This window comes from Monodelphis domestica, chromosome 1 (genome assembly GCF_027887165.1).
Source record: "Monodelphis domestica isolate mMonDom1 chromosome 1, mMonDom1.pri, whole genome shotgun sequence".
In the NCBI taxonomy this organism is placed as follows: Eukaryota; Metazoa; Chordata; class Mammalia; order Didelphimorphia; family Didelphidae; genus Monodelphis; species Monodelphis domestica.
The window spans coordinates 620,170,233-620,191,785 of record NC_077227.1 but is presented as its reverse complement, the minus strand read 5'-3'; the positions used below and the strand labels follow the sequence as shown (position 1 = coordinate 620,191,785).

Genomic DNA, 21,553 nt, shown 5'->3' with positions numbered 1-21,553 from the left:
AAGGATACAAGCTGCAAAGACTTCATGTAGAACCCAATCTGCCATTCTTGGGCATGTTATAGTGAAAATGACTTCTTTTTTAGCATTGGTTAGATTAAATGAGAGTTCTCAGTCAATCAATAAATATTCATTCATTAGCCACCTACTATGTGCTAGACACTGCTAATTAGTGGGGATACAAAAAAAAAGAGGTAAAATATAGTGCTTGTCCTCATAGAACTCATAGTCTAATGAGAGAGAAAACAAGGAAACATATACAAACAAGAAATATGTGTGTGTGTGTTTAGAAATAATTAAAAGAGGGAAAACAATAGTATTAAATAGGGGTGGGGAAAGGCTTTCTGTGGAAAATGAAATTTCAGTTTGAATTAGAAAGAAGATGGGGGGGGGGGGCCGCCACTGGGTAGCTCAGTGGATTGAGAACCAGCCCTAGAGACTGAAGGTCCTAGGTTCAAATCTGGCCTCAGACACTTCCCAGCTGTGTGACCCTGGGCAAGTCACTTGACCCCCATTGCCTAGCCCTTACCACTCTTCTGCCTTGGAGCCAATACGCAGTATTGACTCCAAGATGGAAGGTAAGGGTTTAAAAAAAAAAAGAAAGAAGCCAGGGAAGCCAGCAGGTGGAGATGAGGAGAGAGCATTCCAAGCATGAGAAACAGCTAGTGAAAATGCCTGGAGCTGATAGATGCAGTGTTTTGTTTGTAGCATAAGAAGGCAATCTTTGTCACTAGATCAAAGGGGGAGGGGGGGGAGGAGGGGTGAATTACAAGAAGACTGGAAAGATATGGGTGGGGCTAGTTTATAAAGGATTTTAAACAGAAATATAATTGTGGAGGACTTTCTATGTGTTATATTGTTTTGGAAATTAAGTATTAATAATTAAAATGGTTCCTCAGAATAATAAATGAAGTTTTTGATTATTATCTAACTTTTTCTAACTGTTCTGATTCTGATTCCAAGCTAAGTTTTATTTCAAATCCTTGAATTTGGTTAAAACGAACTACTTTCAGAATGGATGTGGTATTCAAGATTAGTGATGGACAGAAAGAAAGTACTTTTGTAAAAAATTATGGATAAAGATAATTTTCTTATCATACTGCTTTGCTCATTTTGATACCAGAAACCTCCTAATAGGTGGAAAACTGTTTTGAAGACTGTTAATCATGCTAAATGTGTACTCACTAATTCCATAATTATGTTTTCATAGTAGTCAAGAAAGAGAGGAACCATGCCAAATATTTCATTTTTTAAAAAGACGATTGTGCCTTGCTATGCCCTGCTCTCTATTTTGAGCCCAGTTTCCCAGCTATAACTTTGTCTTACTTGCAATACAATAAAATTCCAGCCTTTATGACAGAAGAGATGATTTTTTGATCAATAGAAGCCAGCAGCCAAGGCATTTGTGGTTTTTCTCTGGAAAGCATTTGCAGCCACAGGCTCAAAGAAGGAAGAAAGGGAGAGGGATTAACTCTCTTCAAGGAAGGTCAAAAACATAATTTAAAAGTGAAGCAAGAGGAGCAGCTGTGTCTGTCAGCCCAATCAAGATTACCAGCTGGAGAATTTACCAGCAATATGAAAACAATATACACCAGATGTCAAACGATGCAACTTTGAGCAAAACATCTTTGGGCATGATGTTGCACTGTTAGCTCTCTTTACTAGCCAGATTTCATGTTAAATATTAAAGAGTCCTCTCTTGGCCATAACCAGCTGGGAATAACAAGAACACTTCCTCACAAGGGACTTTATAAATATTACTGTATACAACACAATTGGATTTAATGCTGCATTCAATACCATAAATTTTTGCTTGTCTAAAGGCTATTTTGAGTTTGGACTCACATAAGAAGTGATAGAAACTTCAACATTCAGCATTAGAAATCTACAAATGTTTTCAAGGCTCTTAGATATATTCTATTTGGGTCTTTAAAATTTTTTAATGGTTTTATAAATTATTTTGAGGGTTTTAAGTTGAAAAAATGCAACTGAAGAATTCTATTTTTTTAATTGACTCCAAGAAAGCAAGCAATTGATTTATATAAAATTATATTCCTTGAGGACAGATTTATATTTGTCACTGTGCCCAGCATATTGATCAGAGTAAAAGCTCAATATCTAATTTTTAAATATTAAAATTTATGGCTTATTTCTGTATGGCACTGAGAGTTATAAAGGAAGATGACTATTCTACTATAGTACCTGTTATTAATGTGATGAATTTATTTTTAGAAAATTATTATGAAAATTACAATTTTCAAGTTCAAATCTTGAAACTGAGCACCAGATAATTTAGATTTCTATTTTTTTGGAAACTAAGTAATTTTTGATTAACCTACAAAAAAAAAGTATGACTAAATTAATAGCTAATATTAGGAAGATATAATGTCTAGTGACAAAGAAGTGGAGATCTCAATATTTTTTATAAATGCATTGACTCTTTGAAATAAGTCTACTGAGAAATTAAACCTATATATCTATAGATTCTGAACTCTCAGGAATTTTGCTGGCTAATCACAAAGATAAATAAAACAAACATTTTTTAATCATGAACATCCAATTAATTGTGTTTTTTGATACTAGCTAATGATATAGTTTTATCATAATTTGCTTCCTGAGACTTGTTTGTCTGAACAATTTCAAAATTAAGGAAGGATTTAAAAGAAACCTAAATGATCCATTTCAGTAATTCTTTGTTGAAGTGCTGCAATACACAGGAATATCACACAATACAATGAGTTACACAAAGACACATGAGGAAAGAAAAATGAAATTATAAGGAATAAAATTATCACTACCCATAAATATGCACAAAAATTACAAAAATATAAATTTTTTAAATTACTAAAAATTGAATATTAAGTCACTGAAAAACTACTAAAAATAAGAGAAAAGATAGCGAAATATCCTTCATTGTAACAGAGAAGTGAAAGATGACTAACTCAGACTATTAAATTCCCTGTCAGCCAAAATCTCTGTATCAAAAATATTCTTAAAAGGGTTTTTTTTTGAGTCACAAGGAAATGTTCAATATGGAAGAGGTAAATAGTAAATAACTATGAGATAAAAGACAAAGATAATAAAAGCATGGTTTCTAAAAGTTTATATTACAAATAAAAATAAAAAATTTCCAAAATGACGTTTAAAGGTTTTTAAGGAAACAGGAGCCTTAAAAATTTGTATTTAACTATTTGTAAACTATGTAATATAAACTATTTGTAAAGTTTGAAAGGAAAGAAAAGTGGTATCAAAGAAATGATACTGTCCCATCAATGCTTAAACAAATAGTTGTTAAATATGACCTTACAAAAATTGGGTCAGGCCTGTTAAATTTCCTCAGGTGTTTCTTTTGATTATCTCATGTCTTCCATGTTATCACAGCTTTTTCATAGTCTTATTCCATAAGGAGGACTTACAAAGTGAAGCACAAAAGGAATGTACTTGAATCAAGTCAGCTTATTATATAATTTTAATGTTTCTTCATTTTGGAGGTTACAGAGCAGATTCTATGCCTTACCTTGGCTTTGCCATCCTGAGCAGACATATATCCAACACACATGCTCTCAGTTGTATGACTCCATAGAAATTCCACTATCAGGGGAAAACACAAATAAATGCATTCAATATGAGCATGGAAAAAAATTTGCATCTTAATAAAAGAGTTAAAAATAAATCTTTGCTTTTTAATAATAGGATTAAAGATAACATTTCCATAACTATTAATATTCTACATTTGTAACTTACTTTAAACTATGTATAAATGTCAAGAACAATTTAATATAAGGCTATGAAATACCAATAATTGTGGAACAAAAATTTATTCCTTGTCAAAATTTATGATTATTACATAAGAAATAAAAGCTCTTCTGTTTAAAACCTGCAGTGTTTTTTGTAAAGCCCTATAAGTATACGATTGAGTAAATATGTTATTTAATATAGTTTCTTTAAAAAATAATTTTCTATTGCCTATGAATATAGTAACACACCAGTGTTTTTTAAAAGTAAACTAATAATCCTTTAAAGAAAATGTCTCTACACCTGTCTTTAAAAAAATGTCAGAAGTTTATGATGATCAAAATGCATTACTCAACATTGAAGTCTATGAACACTTGACCATCAGTCTGTTTATATCTATCAGCCAATTAAGCCTGAAGACAAGTGTTTGAATTCAGACACAACTTTAGGATCAGTGATTCTAAGATTTTGAAGCCTTTGCCAGACATCTGTGGAAGGAAAAACCAGGAGAAAAAAAGAGTTTTCTTTAACTATGTGGTTTACTTCCTCATAATTAATTAATCACCCAATCTGCCAATCTGCTCAGCAGACTCTCAACTAAAGGCTGTAAGAAAACACCATCACGCAAGTCAAACAAGCAAGTTTTTACAGATGGTTTTTCTTCTATACACATCTGCTTTAAACTTGAAAGATCCTGAAATCCAGAACAAAGTCTGGGGTATCCTAAATCTCCGAACAGTGAAGGGACTCCTCAAGTCTTACAGAATTTCCCTCCCCATCATGACAATGCAATTGTATTTGCATACAAAACTGGCATTTCTTCAAATCTATCTTGATCCTTGTTCCCAAATAATAAATGATAATCATCGATAAGTCATCTTGGAAAAATAAAAAAGAAAAGATGATTCTTTTTTGCTTTGCAGAAAATCCATAAGATTCTTTAAAGTATCGAGACACCTTGGTAGTTTAAAATGCAAGTCAATTTACAAAAAAAATCAATATTACTCCAGTCATCAAGGATTCTGTTTACCCATAAGGTGTGAAGGAATATTCTTTTAGTACTGCTTCATTAAAATAATCTTAATAAAACATAGTTATACTCAGTTATTAAGAATTATTAATTATTAAGTTATACTCAGAATTACTCAGAAATACTCAGAATACTCAGAAAAGAATTATTAATTATTAAGTTATACTCAGTTATTAAGAATAACGAGGAAGAAAGGTTGTCAACTAAAGGAAAGTTTGAATTGTGAAATGTTTTTAAAGAAATACACTATTACTTTTAGAATAGACAGAAAATTAAATAAAAATGAATTATTTTAATAGAAGTCTTTCAAGTACTTTCTTTAATGAGAAAATAAGCAAGCAAGTTACAATTCAGTTTTTATTTATAAATGTATGCTTCATAGTTACCTAAACAAATCTTAGATTATCCCAAATATTTTTAACTCTACCATTCCAATTAAGAAAAGGCAAATCTCTAACTAGAGACCATGTTCAAATTATCACAGATTCTGAATCAACATAATCCAAATTTCAAAAGTTTATACATATTCATATATTTATTTGCCCTTTTTAAAGGAATCAATACACTTACATGATTAATTTTTCATCTTATACAAGTACTAATTTACAGTTTCTATCAGAAAATGACACCTACTAGATTTTTTTAAATGGCTTGGATTATTGTTCAGAATAGTCACAACCCAAAATAATTTACTGTCAGAATGAAATCTTTCACCCAAAAAACTTGCCCTTGGCAATATTTCCCACTAGAACTAGGAAATCAATAGTGGTATTAAAGACTACATTTTTAGAAATGAAATAATAATATTGTTTGAATCCTTTTGAATGCAAAATTTAATTTTCAGTATTACTTGAAGAGTAAACTTTCATTCAGCAGCTAGACGGCATCTTGGATAGAGCACTGAAAATAGAATCAGGAAAACCTGAGTTCAAATTTGACCTTGGACACTCATTAGGTATGTGACTTTGGGCAAGTGATTTAACCCCTATTTGCCTCAGTTTCCTCATATGTAAAATGAGGGTAATAATAGTGCCTACTTCCCAATGTTGTAAAAATCAAATGAGTCAATAATTACAAATTGTCTAAAATGGTATTGGGAACTAATAAATGCTACATAAATGTTAGTTATTTTTAGTACTGGTAATTTTTTCTCAAAGGGAAAACAATAATGACTTCTTGTTTGAATTTCAATATTAATTAAAATTCAGAATGTTAATAAGAAGAGAAGCATCCTTTACATTTAAAGTGTTCCTCTGAGCCTAAAACTTTGACTAGTGAATGTGCAAGAATTTCCCATGTTCACCAAAAATATGGAAAATTTTATTACAGTGGTAGCAAATATAATTAATTCAATAGATAACACTAATACGTTATTTTCATTGTGATGACTGGAACATTCATAATTACACTAACATTTGTAAAACACCAATACTAAGGTATAATATAAATTGAATATGTAATCTTTAAATTATAGGAAAACTTGTCACTTGGCAACATCAAGATAATTTTTTAAAAAATAAAAATTGTTCAAATATCTTTTAATACTCATTTATGTTAAAAATGAAAGTAAACTCTTTATATATATATATGTATATTTATCCATTAATTGACATCATAATGTTTCCTGTCAGATGGTTATGATATTAGGCAAGGAGTAGTGTCAATATATGGTTACAGTGACATAAACTGTGTTATAGAGATGTGTAAAACATGTGTTCTACTGAGATGACAGGGTAATGGGTTCTGGGAGGAAAATTAGAATGATTTGTACATAATGTTACAGGCCAGTTTCCTTGCAAAATTGTTAAAATTACATTAACTGCTTTCAGACTACTACTGTATTAACCCCTCAGGGTATTCCTTCTGAGAGGAGTTCTATCTAAGTTGTACTGACAACATACTATGTATGATAGTTCTCAACCCAAGTATTAGGGTTCACCTTCTAGTGGCATTCAAATTGCAACTTCCTTAACTTATGTTCTAGTTAACTACTATTCACATTGCTTTCTCCCTGCATCTTTCTTCTAAACAAAAAATCTCCCAATAAGTTGTCTTAAATTAAGATCAAGCAAGCAAAATTTCCTTAACCAAGGCTATAACAAAATATTCTACATCCAAATAAATTCTGTAGTCTACCCAGATAGAGGAAATCTGATTTTTGCAAAAAGTCTGTCTTCCAAATATTAACAATTCTCAGAACAGAATCCCTTGACCATTTAAACCCATTGTGTTTTGCCTGACAACTGAAGCCCCTCAGTCACAGTATACTCTATGCTCTTTGGCATTGTGTTAAAATTGTTGTTTATTTAATTAAAAAATTAAATTCATTTTTAAATGTTAAAAATGAAAAATGTGAATTTTTAAATTATCCTCTTACAGTTTTTCTCAGAGCTATTTGAATGAGTGACCCATAGTAAGTCACTTAATCTTCGTCTCAGTTTCTTCATATGTAAAATGAAATATTATCTACCTCTCAGGGTTATTGTAAGGATCAAATGAGATATTTGTAAAGTATTTTGCAAACTTTAAAGTACTACATAAATCTGAGAGATAATAACACTATTTTTTAAACCCTTACCTTCTGTTTTAGTAACAATTCTAAGACAAAAGAATGGCAAAGACTAGGCTGTAAGTGACTTGCCTAGGGTCACATAGATAGGAATTGTCTGAAGTCAGAGTTGAACCCAAATCCTCCTGACTCTAGACCTGGAGCTCTATCTACCATGCTACCCAGCTGCCCTAAGATAATTATTATCAATTTAACTGTAAAGGCCTCTAGAAAAAAGCATGAAGCAGTGCTATACTCATTGTGCTTCTTCATCACTACTTTTATAACAATATACTGCCATGGAATTCACATAAAATTCATTACTGCCAATTCAGTTTGATTCAACAAACTTGTGGGGATTGGGGATGCAGAGAAGAAAAAAAAATAATTCCTGACCCGAAAGAGGTGGAATTCTACTTAGTGGATACCAGTAGACAAATAATGCAAAAACATTTAGAAGAGGAAAAAATGGTGGAGGGAGAAAGTCGGAAGGTGATGGAGTCCGATAAGGATGTGGGAGAAAACAAGCATTTGTGAGAATTAGAAAAGGTTTTACTTAGGAGGTAAAACATGACATAGAGGGTAAAATGTGACTGAAAGTAACTAGAAATGGGAAACATTAAATAAGTAAAGAATCTCCAAGGTCTAGATAGATTTACAGACTTAAAGGGAAGGAAGATGAACAAGACAAATACTGGTTAGATATTATTTTATGTCACACTTTATGGCACCAAAAATCTTGTGAGGTAGATGAGGCAAACTTTTATAGCTGAGAAAATTGAGACTCCCACAAATAGCTTACCCAAGGTCATACATTTAGCAAATGGCAGAACCAAGCAAACAGTTCTTCTGAGCACTAGGTCAAAATGTAATATGTGCCACAAAAGACTACCTATATTTTCATTTCAGTGTACTGAAAAATGCTTAACATTGTAAGCTATGGGCGGAGGACCGGATTTTTTTGAAAATAAAGAATTTATCATTGTGATAAGATTTGTTACAATTAGATTTTATTCATCTGCCAAAAAATTTCCTGAGCAGCAGCTCCACAAACAGTGATTATAGCATCTTTCAGTATATGGAAAATTGGGTCTGTAATTTTTCCTATTTTAAAAAATTGTCCTAATAAACATTGTTGTTAGTTAAATCAATATTGCAGTTCTCTATTTATCAGAGGACAAGGCAAAGGATGGGCTCTAGCACTGAGATTTTATAGGGATCAATTCTAAATCCATTGACTGCATATATAAGAAGATGGCTAATAGTAAAGAAGTATTAAAACTAAAAACCTAGACTAGGAAAAATGAAATTTAAGTTTTTAAAAAGACCAAAAGAATATGAATATGTACAGATACTACTAGAACTCAGTTCTAGAACTAAGCTCTAAAATAGCAAAGTTAAAATACTATGTTATTAATTCACTTTACAAACGAGGCAAAATTATTTCATCTTCTAGTATCACTTTCATATTTAAAATGGGGAAAATATTAGACAATCTTACAGAAATATTGTCAATCTTAACATTAAGAAAGTGGTTTAAATTAAATAACAAGTACTGCCCCCTATTCCACAATGTCACTAGGCCCCTCCTACCCTACAGGTGTCTTTAATTTCATTTGAAAAACAGACTTCTTATTTGCTTCAAGAAAAACCTGCTTTTTTTGCAAAAAGACTAAAAATCTGGTTTACTCTTATTGAAAAGTCACATTCTGAGAAGGTTTCTGTGTTTTCAATTTAAAAAAATTAAATGGCCAAATTTTAATGTGGTGTAAATGCAAACTGAATTGCCTAGTCACAACTGCTTAAAAATAGAGTGTACTATGTAATGGAAATAAGTGATATTGCCGGGTGCCACAAGAATATATCTCCTTTGAAGTGCATGTGTTTATAAATACTTGCCAAATTTTTAATGCCAGTAAAACCAAAAGGCGGTTTGGAATTTTTACTTACAGTAAAATGACCTTTTATCTTTTTAATGTTCCAGGAAGCATCAACTCAACCTAACAGTTTTTTTTTATTTATTTTTAAACCACAGCATGCTTTGGTAACAGCAACAAAAATTAATCATTAAAACAATTTTTCCTATTCTAAAAAAGGAAAAAATTACTAGCCTGAAGTTGCAATTGATAAACTTCAGAATTTCTCATATTATGTGGAAAATAATATGGGAATTTAGCATTTCTCAAGTCATGTCAAGAAGTAAAAAATCAACAGGGAACAACTTTGGACCTCCGCTCTAAAAGAGGAAGTTTTAATATCATAGCGTGATTATTCAAATTTAATAAAATATTATCATATAAAATGATTAAAAATATAGAATACTGTTTAGATAGCAGAATTTAATGTCCCTTTTTAGTACAGTCTTTTTGCTGACTTGATAGTATTTTTTTTTTTAATCTAGATTTTCACTCAAGGAACATTTCAATCTGCTTTTATCTCACTGGCTTCCAATAAACAATAATGTTGTCTTTGTAGAAGGGCTACTGCCAAAGATTCATTGAATTTATAATATGAGTCCTATTGCCTTATATCCCTAATACTTGCACATTCTCAGCTTTTGTTTTTCCTAGCTGTCAACAATCCATGCAAAACCATGCAGCCTGTTTCTCATCTTGCTCTGTCCCCCAAAAGGGCTGATCCAAAGATGGTGCTCCTGCTCACTTCAAAGGAGTTAGTTCTGTACTCTGATCAGTTCCACAGAGGCAGTGAATAAGACAAGAAATGGGGCCATGTTGAGAGATTAGGAATTTATCCCATATAATTATATTTTCATGAACTCTAATTAAATGTATCTAATCACAAGCTTAAAATGAGAGAGAACTCATTATTTTCTTCTCTGGAAAGCTCTTTGTGCTTTTGTTTACATATTTATTAACCATGCTATGTACAGAGGCACCAATAAAGCCCATCTGTAAGGGCCTGGAAAACACATGTAAAGTACATAATGGTTCTTTAGCAGGTAAAATTATATTGTTTTTTTCTTAAGAGCTGAGAGAAAATGAATTCTTTTCAGCTGTTTCATTCCATGGCCAGGCATTTGTTTTGCTTTAAAATAGTGATTCTCCACCCATGACTTGCCAGCTTTTCATTATTGTGAGATGGGTGTTGTAACAAGGTTCACATCCAAATTGTCCATTTATGAGATCATTTGCAAGTCCCTGTCTTCTGCTCTCCTTTTCAGCTACTACTGAACTTTGCTGCCTCCTCCCTGCTTCACTCTTTACCAAGCACTAAACTCCCTTAATATTTCTATTTTAAAAGGATACAAGGATAATATATTCTGTGGCAGTTCAAATTGGAAATACAGTGACAATTATTTTCTTCTGCAGCTATAGCAGAATTATTGAAACTAGTTTATGCTCGAGTTCACCCTGGGGGGAAAAAACCTAGCTTCTTTTACTATTTAACATCCATAGAGGAGTCACATTTTATGCGGGCATGCAGGGTTGGATTCTAAAGTCAGCAAGTTTAGATTCTAAAGTGTGAATTTTAAAACTACTCCACCCTACTCAGGCCATGCTTTAGAAGATCTGATTTAGCTATTTCCTGATTAGTAACATTGGAGATACTTGGTCTAACAGAAACAAGTCTTCGGAACTCTACATTTCTCCACCCTACTTAGTTTAACAAGGTTAGGAATGTCTGCACCATACTCAAGGATTAAGTATCTGAGAAGATGGCCTTCAACAGACATGTGCAGAAACAATGGACAGACCCCTCAGCTGTCCTAAGTCAAGCTAAGCTAACATTGGTACAGATGAGACGCAGGAAAGTGACGTAAAACCGTCTATATAGGGCACGTCACTTCCTCTCTTTGGCCTCTTTTCCTGGAGAGGTGTCTCTGGCTGACAGCATGCTAAGCGTTCAGACATCTTGGCGTGGTGGCAGCTATTTGTCTGGGTCTTGAGCTAATTCAGGTTCAAGCATCCTGGCCAAGTCCTCTTGGAGTTCAGGCTGATTCCTTCCTCTTTTACTCTCCAAAACCTTACCTTCTAGAGCCTCTAATCTTCCCACCCAGTACAAACCAGGCTGGAGAAATCCTACACTCTTTCCTTCTCCCTTCTTGGTAAATTTCATTCCACTATGTTAATTAAATCACCATAAATTTCCAGACTGACTTGGGTAAAAAATTTTTTTATTATTAGGGATATCCATGGCAACCAATAATTAATATAGTTTAGGTCACAACGCTAAAATTATCCTTTACAAAAGTCAGCATGTAAAGTACATATCCAGTATTCAAAATTATCCTTTAAAACCTTTAAAACTTTAAAATCAGCCATTGTAGAATGAAGTATCTTTATAACTATTTTAGCTGGACAGGGGTCAAGATCTTTTTACAAGAATGTAGTTTGTATCAAAGAATAGATCTGTCCCAAATGGTTGCTTTGGAAATAGAATGCAAAATTTATTTTTCATATATTAATATATTTATATTTTCATATATATATTTCTATATAAATTACTGATCAGGAAAAGAGGCTTTGTACTCAAAATAGAGGAAAACAAAAAGAGTAAAGACAACTGACAAAATATAGATATTAAAGAAAAATATTCTCACATTGGCATGATTGTATTCACCCACAACAAAACTGTTCCTTCATTCTAGTTCCCAATGAGTCAAGAAAGGACATAAGTCAAAAGGAACATAACAATAACCTTCAAATTTGTCATTTGCATGAGCCCAACTAGAATAAAGAGTATGGGTGGAAAAAGTCCTGATTCTAAAATCATACATTGAGGTTAACAAATTCATAGAGCAAACTACCATTTCCCATCTCTTCCTCATTCCAAACCATACAATGTTGAGTGGAATAATAAGGGAATCCTTCTCTCTGTTTTTGTCTCTTCTCTTCCTTCCTGCTACATAATTAAATTCAGATAAACTTCATGTGACTAAATTGTGATTTGAATATACTTATTTTGCACAAATTATTACCAAACTTTTAAAAAGAGTACCTAAATTTCAGGTTTTTATATATGGGTTCTGATAATGATGAATATTCATGACCTCAAGACTCTATTGTAAATGATCAGTTGAGCATATGAATCTCTTGGGCCTTCACAAAATCACCCTAGACAGGAATGGGAACTGATTCATGATGTTTTCTCTTATTCAATCTCTGTAGTGCCTGCACCTTAGAACTATTAAGATAAAGTTCCTTTTGCCTCCTTACCACTGTCATCAGTCCTTGTATGGCCTAGCGGGATCCTGACTCCTTTTCAAATTCTCTTGACTTTGGTGTGGGCACCTTTTGACAAGCCATGAAGATCATACAAGTAAAATGCAATTATGGTTCTGGAATACAAGGATTGTATCGTTTTAAAATCTGTCTCTTTCTGTGCTTGGCCCAAAGCCTTGTGCATAGTAGGCATTTGACATATGTTCAAACTGTGGAAATGAAGATGGAGTTTTCAAAAGGATTTTATTAGCAGCTAAAGGAAATGATCCAACATAAAACCAGTTCATAGAACTGACTAGGATTGAAATGTTAAAGAAGGTAAGAACCTCTTATCCTGTTACATCTTCAGTCTCTCTATAAATGTCTGACAGTTTCTGGAGCTAAATAATCCTGTTCTAATTTATGACTTCTTTGCCTTGTGCTGCCAAATGGTTTGCTATCATACAATCTCAGGAAAAAAGATGCAGTACATCCTTTCTGTGGTCATCTCTAGATAAACTCCCTGTTCCTTTTTGCTTCACAGTTGATATCACCTCTTGACAACTTGTCAACAAATTCCAGGATCAATCTTTAAGGTGCCTCTAATCCTTCAAATATGCAACACTCCATTCCACTCCCACAAACTTAAATGTATGAATAAGAGAAGTCATTTCATGACAAAAGGTGAATGCAAGTAAAAAAATCTTCTGAATATTGGATAAGGTAAAGGAGAAAGAAAAGCATTCCTTGAGGAGAGTGAGTGGGAATGCTAACAGAGAGAAGAGAAGAGGAGAAAGAGGAGTTGGGGGAGTGAGGAGATGAGAAATCATCAATTGAGGAATGGTTAAACAAGATGTCATACATGATTATGATATGATTATGATAGAATACTATTAGACTAAAAGAAATGATGAGGGGAATGGCTTTTGTAAAATCCAAGACATATTAGCTATTGCAAAGTGATATGAGCACAATGGGACTACCTTATACAAAATGACAGCAACACTGTAATAATAATCAACTGTCAAGCCATAACAAATCCAGTCGATATAATGATCACCAAAAATTCCAAATAATGAAAAATGCTACCTAACTCAAGAGAAAAAGTAATAAACTCTGAGTGCAGTCTGAAGCATATATTTTCTACTCTATTTTTCTAGCTTCTTTTTTTTTTGCAATGTGGCTAATGCAAACACATATTCTGCATGGGGGTTGGGGGGGTATAGGATATCATATTCCTTACCTTCTCAATTAGTGAAGGAAGCATGGAGGAAGGGAGAGAATCTGGAACTTCAAATTCTTTTGAAAACAATTACAAAGTGATTTTGGGTGAAAAGTGCAAGAACCTCAGGGATCCAGGAAAGACTCCATGCAGAAAGTACTGCTTGAATTTATTTTTGAAGGTGACAATGGTTCTAAGAAAAAGGTGTAAGAAAACAGAGCATTCCAGACATGGGGACAGCCAGTGCAGAGGCATGGAGATGAAAAATAGAATGTTGTGTGTGAAGAAAGGCAAGATATATATGATTGAATGATCTTTTGTAGTAAAGGGTAAAAAGGCTGGAAAACTAGGAATAAGTCAAGGTACATAGACTTGAAATGGCAAATATAAAGGTTGGTAACTCATCCTAATAGTAACAAGGAACCACTGCTTTACGGAATTTGGGGCAAGATGATATGGTTAAACCTCTAACTGTAGGAAAATTACTTTGCTATCTCTGTAATATGGGCTAGAGTGGGAGAAAAAAGAACTTGAGAAATAGAGATCAAGAGGCTAATTACAACTAGATAGAAGATAATAATTGATGCATTAAGTATCACTGGGTTGAAAGGACATGTATACAAGAGATATATGGAAATAAAAACAATATTTGGCAACCTTATATGTGGATGGAAATCAAGAAGATGCCAAGTTTGTGATTCTGTTGATAGGAAGGATACCAATTCCCTCAAAAGAAAGTTGGTGGCTCTGTGGATTAAGAGCCAGGCCCAGAGACAAGAGGTCCTGGGTTCAAATCTGACTTCAGACACTTCCTAGCTGTGTGACCCTGTGCAAGTCACTTGACCCCCATTGCCTAAACCTTACCACTCTTTTGCCTTAGAACCAATACACAGCATTGGTTCTAAGTCAGAAGATGAGGGTTTAAAAAAAGAAGAAGAAATAGGGAATTCCATGAGATGAGTGCAAATCAGAGATTCTATTTTGATCACAATGAATTTAAGATATCTTTGTGACATCTAGTTTAACATCTAGTTAAAAAGATCTAACAGACAGTTGGTGATACAGAACTGAATTTCAAGAAAGACTAGGACTGGATACAGAAACCTGATAAGTTATAGAAATAGAAATGATAATTGAGTCTATGTTCATTGATAAACTCATCTAATGAGAGATTAAAGGGTAGGGGGCCCAAGATGTGACCTACTCAATGATTGTAGGGGGAGGGGAAGAGGGGGAGAAAAAAAAGGAAAGTTAAAGATAGCCAGAGACATAAAGAGTGAAATAAGAGAGACACAGCGAGATTGACTTAAAGGATGAAGTGATTAATAGATAATGCCAAAACAAACAACCTTAGGTCTAACAAACCTAGAATGTGAAGGGATAACAGTAATGAGCATGTAAATTACAAGTCCTAGAATAAATGATATTTGTTGGATAATAGAAAAGATGAGCCATCCAAAGTGTGATTACTGACATGAGTAGCACAAAAATGCAGAAACAGAAAGAAAAATATAAACTGCACTTAGTTCTTGACTTCCTCTGATATTGAGTAATCTACTTTGCCATGTATAAAGCAATGATTTCATAAGATGTGTCAAAAATTAATTTAAAAAATTTTCAGTCTATTTTAAAGTAGAAAGTGCTACCCTATCTAAAACTTTCAGAAGTACGTGACTACACAAAGTATTGAAATTGAAAAAGTATTTTGTTGCATGCATTTACGTAGAAAAACTATACAGGAGTTTAAAATGGTGTCAAGAAAGGGTAGGACATACTTGAAAAAGCACTAACATCATTAAGAGTGAGACTATGTTGGGGTCTGAGTTGTGGCTCTGATGCTGGGTGGCCATGGGCAGGTTGCATCTATGAGCTTCAGTTTCATCATCTTAAAATAAAAATAATAATACTGTTAATATCTTTTAGGGGAATCAGTCACACAAAAGCAGAAGAAATAGAGTGATACAATGGAGAAAGTTATCTATTGAATGTGAGCTTAGGACTAGAATTCAAATCTCTTCTTTTGCCTACTGTCTGTGTGAATTTGGACAGATTTCAATCCCTTCTGGGTTTCAATTTCTTAATCTGCAAAATGAATAAACTGAACTAGAGAGTCCATAGGACTTTTTATAACACTAAATCCCTATACAATGCTTACTAAAAAACAAATAGTGAAGTTCCAAAAGTCATGCAAATTTCTAGCACATACTCTCCTTTCTTCGTCCTACACTAAACTGGATGATCAGGACACTGTTCAACCATATAACTAAAGATGAATAAATGAATTCTCAGAATCAATTTTAATGTAGATACAAGACTGGAATAAATATCTAATATTTTATTTCCTTATGGGTAATTGAGTAATAACAATCATCCTAAGGAAATTCTGTGAATTTTCTGGCTTGTTATGGAGTGACATTCAATTTCTCATTTTTGCTCTGTTTCTTTTTTTAACTTTTGTCATTAACTCATCCAATCATTACTATTGTTGGACAACTGGGAATGAAGTGAACACCAAATACATTAAGAAAATTGCTTCCCAGCTCACCAAAATATGTACTTAATGAAGGATAATGATCTTACATGTAAGTACATTCTATTTGATGGAGAAAAAGTAATTAAATTATTTTTAGTAAATACAAAATAATACTACATAAATACAAGATATTATTATTTTTATTCTTCTAAACAACTGTATGGCCAAGGTCAACTACAAATGTCATTTCTATTGTAATGGTCAGGTTAACAGGGTCAAATGATTTGCCTTAATAGGCAAAATGTTCAGTGTACTGAACACACTGAGCAATATGATACAATTTAATTCAACTTAACATTAAGAACTTTTAAATATAATAGAGCATAGTAGTTGTAAGAGTATAATATAGTATAATATATATGTTATATATATAATATAATTCTATAGTAGTAGTAAGAGAAGATACATGAATTAACAACTCATATCCTCTTGGAGCTTATAATTTGCTCTCTAAAATGTATATGCTTACTTTTAGGCAAATGTAAGTGGAGAGGAATATATTTTCAAAATATAAATGAGTACCAATCCTTTACTTTTTAAGATCAGAATCTTCTTTTATTTCTAAAAGTGACAGCTGTTTAAAGGTATGAAGGTGATATGCCCAAATAAAATTTTAAAAAGCCCCTGAATTTTAAAAAATACGGTTTATTGACTTTTAAATTTTAGCAATAATTCCTACAATTATGTAATTATTTTATGTAATTACTATGTCTTTCTTGATTGGTAGATTTTTCCTCAGATAAGTCCATCGATATAATTAAGTTCTTAACATGAGACAATGTACATGATAAAATATTGTGCAAAAATAATTTAAGTTTCTGACCCATTGAAGTAGTTTTACGTCATGAGTCTAATAATTTAAGAACCTACTTAATATCTGTTCAATTAAACCCTTATTTTGAGACTCTTTTGTAATTAATTATCTTACAATACAGGACAGGTATTTACCAGTGTTCATATTATCTGGACAGAGTTTTATTCGTCTTCAAGTGTCCTCACTGTATTAGTGTGATCTTTTCCTTATAGAAAGACTAATTTTTAAAAATAAAACTTTCTTCTCATTTTTTATGTGTGCACATGTGTGTGTATGTATATACACTTTAAAAATATTATAAACTCACCTAGAAGTGTCTGTTTGTCTTGTGAGGCATCAGGTTCTGCAGAACATCTGCAAGATCGAAGAACTATCACCCCTCCAAGTACACCTTCTTCACTGGCTAGGAAAGGTGAACCTATAAAAAATTGAGAAGTATGTCATTTTGCAGTGGCTATTCTTTCCATTTCTTAACACTCAAATTTTTCTCTTTTTTAATGTTGATTGCAAAAGAGAAAAACAGTCAAGATTGATACATGTTTTCTGATAACTACCATTATTTGTTACAGGGTAATCTTGTATGAATTGCTCAGGGAAACAGGCCCACTCACTGTCTGTCTGGCAATGACAATATTAAGTTCTGCCAAGAAGATTTAAGTGAGAGACTAAGTGTGCATTACTGAGTTCAGAATGGAATTGGAAACACCACAAGATTAAAGGACATAAAAACCAATGTATAAAAAACAAACAGAATGATTTCCTTTGATCAGTTCTTAAGGATCACTTATTACCCTTTATATGCTGTCAAGATTATACCATCAAAACACTCTGATTTACTACCTTAGGTTTAGTTTTAAACAATAAGCCACAAACTATATTCCCAAGGGCTTCCTTGGCTAAGGGTGAAATTGTGTTCCTAATTTTGAGAGCCTGGTAAAAATGGATGGACCTCCTTGAAATCTCGCCCACTGAACCACTGTGATCATTTCAAAAACATTATACATATATATATATATATATATATATATATATATATATATATATATATATATTTAAACCCCATATTTTTCATTACCAAAGGCATCTTCATAACATTTGGCATAGATTATGAGGGAAACAAATGAAAAGTAAAATTAAAAGAACTATTACAGAGTAAAGAAAGGAAAGTACATTTTTAGTATAATGCAAGACTATATAACTCAGCAAACTCCAAAGATGAGATTTCAATTTCTACTATTTAAATAATAGTGATAAAAAATATAAGTATTAAAATTATATTCCATTCATACTAATCTTCCACTGATGGTGCAAAAGGTATTGAAAATAAGACATCACTTTGAGAGACAATAATTATTAAATTAGAGGTATTTTGAAAGGCCGATATATGAAGAGTACTAATAAATATATTAGTCATTATTTAGATCCAGAGTTTTTCCCAAGTTATATGATTAAATAACCTCAATCTAAAAATAAAACTATTTATGTGTTTTTCAGGAATAAAGGGAATTCATTAAAATAAAACAAAATTAAACGAACTAAAAAGCAAATAAACCACTAGCAAGATTACAACAATGTATCAAAAATGTCTTCTCTATGATTTATATCAAGAATGCAGGGGTAGTTCAACATTACTAAACTAATAGCATAATTGATCCTATCAGTAACAAAACCAATAGAAATCACATGATTATCTCAAAAGAGGCAGAAAAAGATTTTGACAAAATATAATACCCATTCCTATTAAAAACACTAGAGAGACCATAGGAAAAAATGGAGCTTTCATTAAAATTATGTCATATCTATCTAAAATCTGATCAGCAAGCATTATTGGTAAATAATCTAGAAACCCTTCCTAATAAGATCAGAGGTGAAACATAGATGTCCATTATAATCACTATTGGTCAATAATATTGTACAAGAAATGCGAACTGTAGGAGTTAAGAGATGAAAATGAAATTGAAGAAATTAGAATAAGCAACAAAGAAGCAAATCTATCAAAAAATCTATCACTTTTAGCAGATGATATGATAGTAGAATTAGAGAATCCTATAGAATCAACCAAAAATTAATTGAAATAATTAACAACTTCAGAAAAGTTTCAGGATATAAAAAAATCTACATAAATCAGGCATTTCAGTATATTGCCAACAAAAAACTCAGCAGCAAGAGATAGAAAAAGAAATTCCATTGAAAATGAACTTTAGAGAATATAAAATACTAGGGAATCTACTTTCCAAGACAAACTATTACTGCTTGAAATAGAGAATGTAAACTGAGGTGAACTGTTTCTTCTTGCAATGACTGTTGTTCTCTGGCTTTGACAAGAAAAAGCTAGCTACAGGAACCTGATGCTGCTTATTTGTAATGGAGGTAGAACAGAGAAATGCTGGGGGGTGCCACCACACAGAGATGCTGGTACACAGGGGACTACTTATAAAGGAATTCCCTGGGGTTTATTCTGGGGTTTGCCCTGCGGTTTCCCTGCTGATTCCTACTGATAGCTGATTCTTCAATCTATTTCCTAACCTCCTTCCTCCCTCCCTCCCTTAACCAACCTTTCCCTTTTGCCTCCCTCACCTCCCAAATCTTCTTGAAGCCTTTGCTTCTTCCCTCCCTCCTGAGTGAACTATAAAGATACTCCAGTTGCTTTCTCAGTCAAAGGGTTTATTGGGATAACAGGATGGGAAACTGAGGTAAGAGGGAGAATGATTTCCCTAATCTAAATAAGATGAATTGAGGGTTTGGGGAGCGAGAGAGTGACTTCCCAATTTATAAGGGGTTAAATCAATTGTACAAAAAATCAAACCATTCCCAAATTAATAAATGGGCAAGGGACATGAATAGGCAATTTTCACATGAAGAAATCAAAACATGAAAAAGTGTCCTCAATATATTATAATCAGAGAAATGCAAATCAAAACATCTCTGAGATACCACCACACACTTATCAGATTGGCTAACATAAGAGCAAAGGAAAGTAATAAATGTTGGAGGGGATGTGGCAAAATTGGGACATTAATGCACTGCTGGTGGAGTTGTAAACTGATTCCACCATTCTGGAAGGCAATTTGGAACTATGCCCAAAGGGCATTAACGACTGTCTGTCTTTTGATACAGCCATAGCACTGCTGGGTTTGTACTGCAAAGAGAAAATAAGGAAAAAGACCTGTACAAGAATATTCATTGCTGTGCTCTTTGTGGTAACAAAAAAAAAAATGGAAAATGAGGAGATGCCCTTAGATTGGGGAATGGCTGAACAAAATTGTGGTATATGTTGGTGATGGAATACTATTGTGCTCAAATGAATAATGAACTGGAGGATTTCCATGAGAACTGGAACAACCTCTAGGAATTGATGCAGAATGAAAGGAGCAGAACCAGGAGAACATTATACACAGAGACTGATACATTGTGGTACAATCGAATGTAATGAACTGCTCTACTAACAACAATGCTATGATCCAGGACAGTTTTCAGGCACTTATGAGAAAGAATGCTATCCATATTCAGAGAACTGTGGGAATAGAAACACAGAAGAAAAACAGCTGCTTGATCACATGGGATGATGGGGATATAATTGGGGGTGTAGACTCTGAACTATCACCCTAGAGCAAATATCAATAATATGGAAATAGATGTGGATGAATGATACATGTAGTAAAACCCAGGGGAATTGCATGTTGGCTATGGAAGGGGGCTATGGGAAAGGGAGGGAAAGAACATAAATCTTGTAACCATGGAAAAAGATTCTAAATTAATTTATTAAATAAAGTTGTTTGAATTTACAAAAAAAAAGATATTTCAGTATTCTTAACAAACTAAAAAAATCCAAATTGTGTTTATGAATAGGCTTTTTCTTTATTCCCTTGCATCACTGCCCTGGCTTTCTGTCAGAGCTCTATAGTTTCCATTTCAAACGACTTCACTTAAACTAAAACAAAAATCAAATCACTGTTCCCTTATGCCTGTTATGTTCTGACTCCTCATCTCCAACTTCTGGCTTTTCTGGCTTCCTTCAAGTACCATTTGAAACCCATACTTTAACAGGAAACATTTCCCAGTCCCCCATAATTCTAATTCTTTCTCTCTGAAACTATCTCCATTTTATCCTGTATAAGTCCCTGTTTTATACAGTTGTTTTCATGTGTCCTCCTCCTTCTCCCCCAATAACAGTATAAGCTTCTTTAGAGCAGGAACACTTCTTTGCCTTTCTTTGTATTTTCAGTGCTTAGTATATTACCAGGCATATAGTAGGTCCTTAATGAATGTTTATTTATTAACAGAACTCTAGTGTAGTAGAAAAGACTTTAGGGAAAATAAAAAAAGACACTAGGCCTGGATTCATAACATACTGCAGGTCATGTCCCAGAAATGCTACTAATTGGCTGTGAGTCAAAGTCATTCAACTAGTCATTAAAATTGTCAGTCTCACTCATTTGTAAAACAAGAATAATAATACCTAGATTACATGGTAGTTGTGGGAATCAAATAATATCATGAATGTAAAGAACT

General features: G+C 32.9%; 1 protein-coding gene across 19 annotated transcripts in view; it reads right to left on the bottom strand.

Annotated features, from left to right (window-relative positions):
- The window catches only part of TASP1 (taspase 1), a 255,250-nt gene that overhangs the window by 28,134 nt on the left and 205,563 nt on the right, over nt 1-21,553 (bottom strand). For 9 of the 19 annotated variants that reach the window (XM_016427708.2, XM_016427703.2, XM_056813873.1 and 6 more), the window contains 3 exons: nt 17,349-17,459; nt 15,470-15,579; nt 3,515-3,588 (listed from right to left, as the gene is read on the bottom strand). In XM_016427708.2, the coding sequence (XP_016283194.1) occupies nt 3,515-3,588; nt 15,470-15,579; nt 17,349-17,459 (295 nt within the window). Of the gene's footprint in view, nt 1-3,514; nt 3,589-15,469; nt 15,580-17,348; nt 17,460-21,553 lie in introns of those variants that run through there. The other 10 variants (XM_056813878.1, XM_007476676.2, XM_056813880.1 and 7 more) reach the window with 3 other exon arrangements.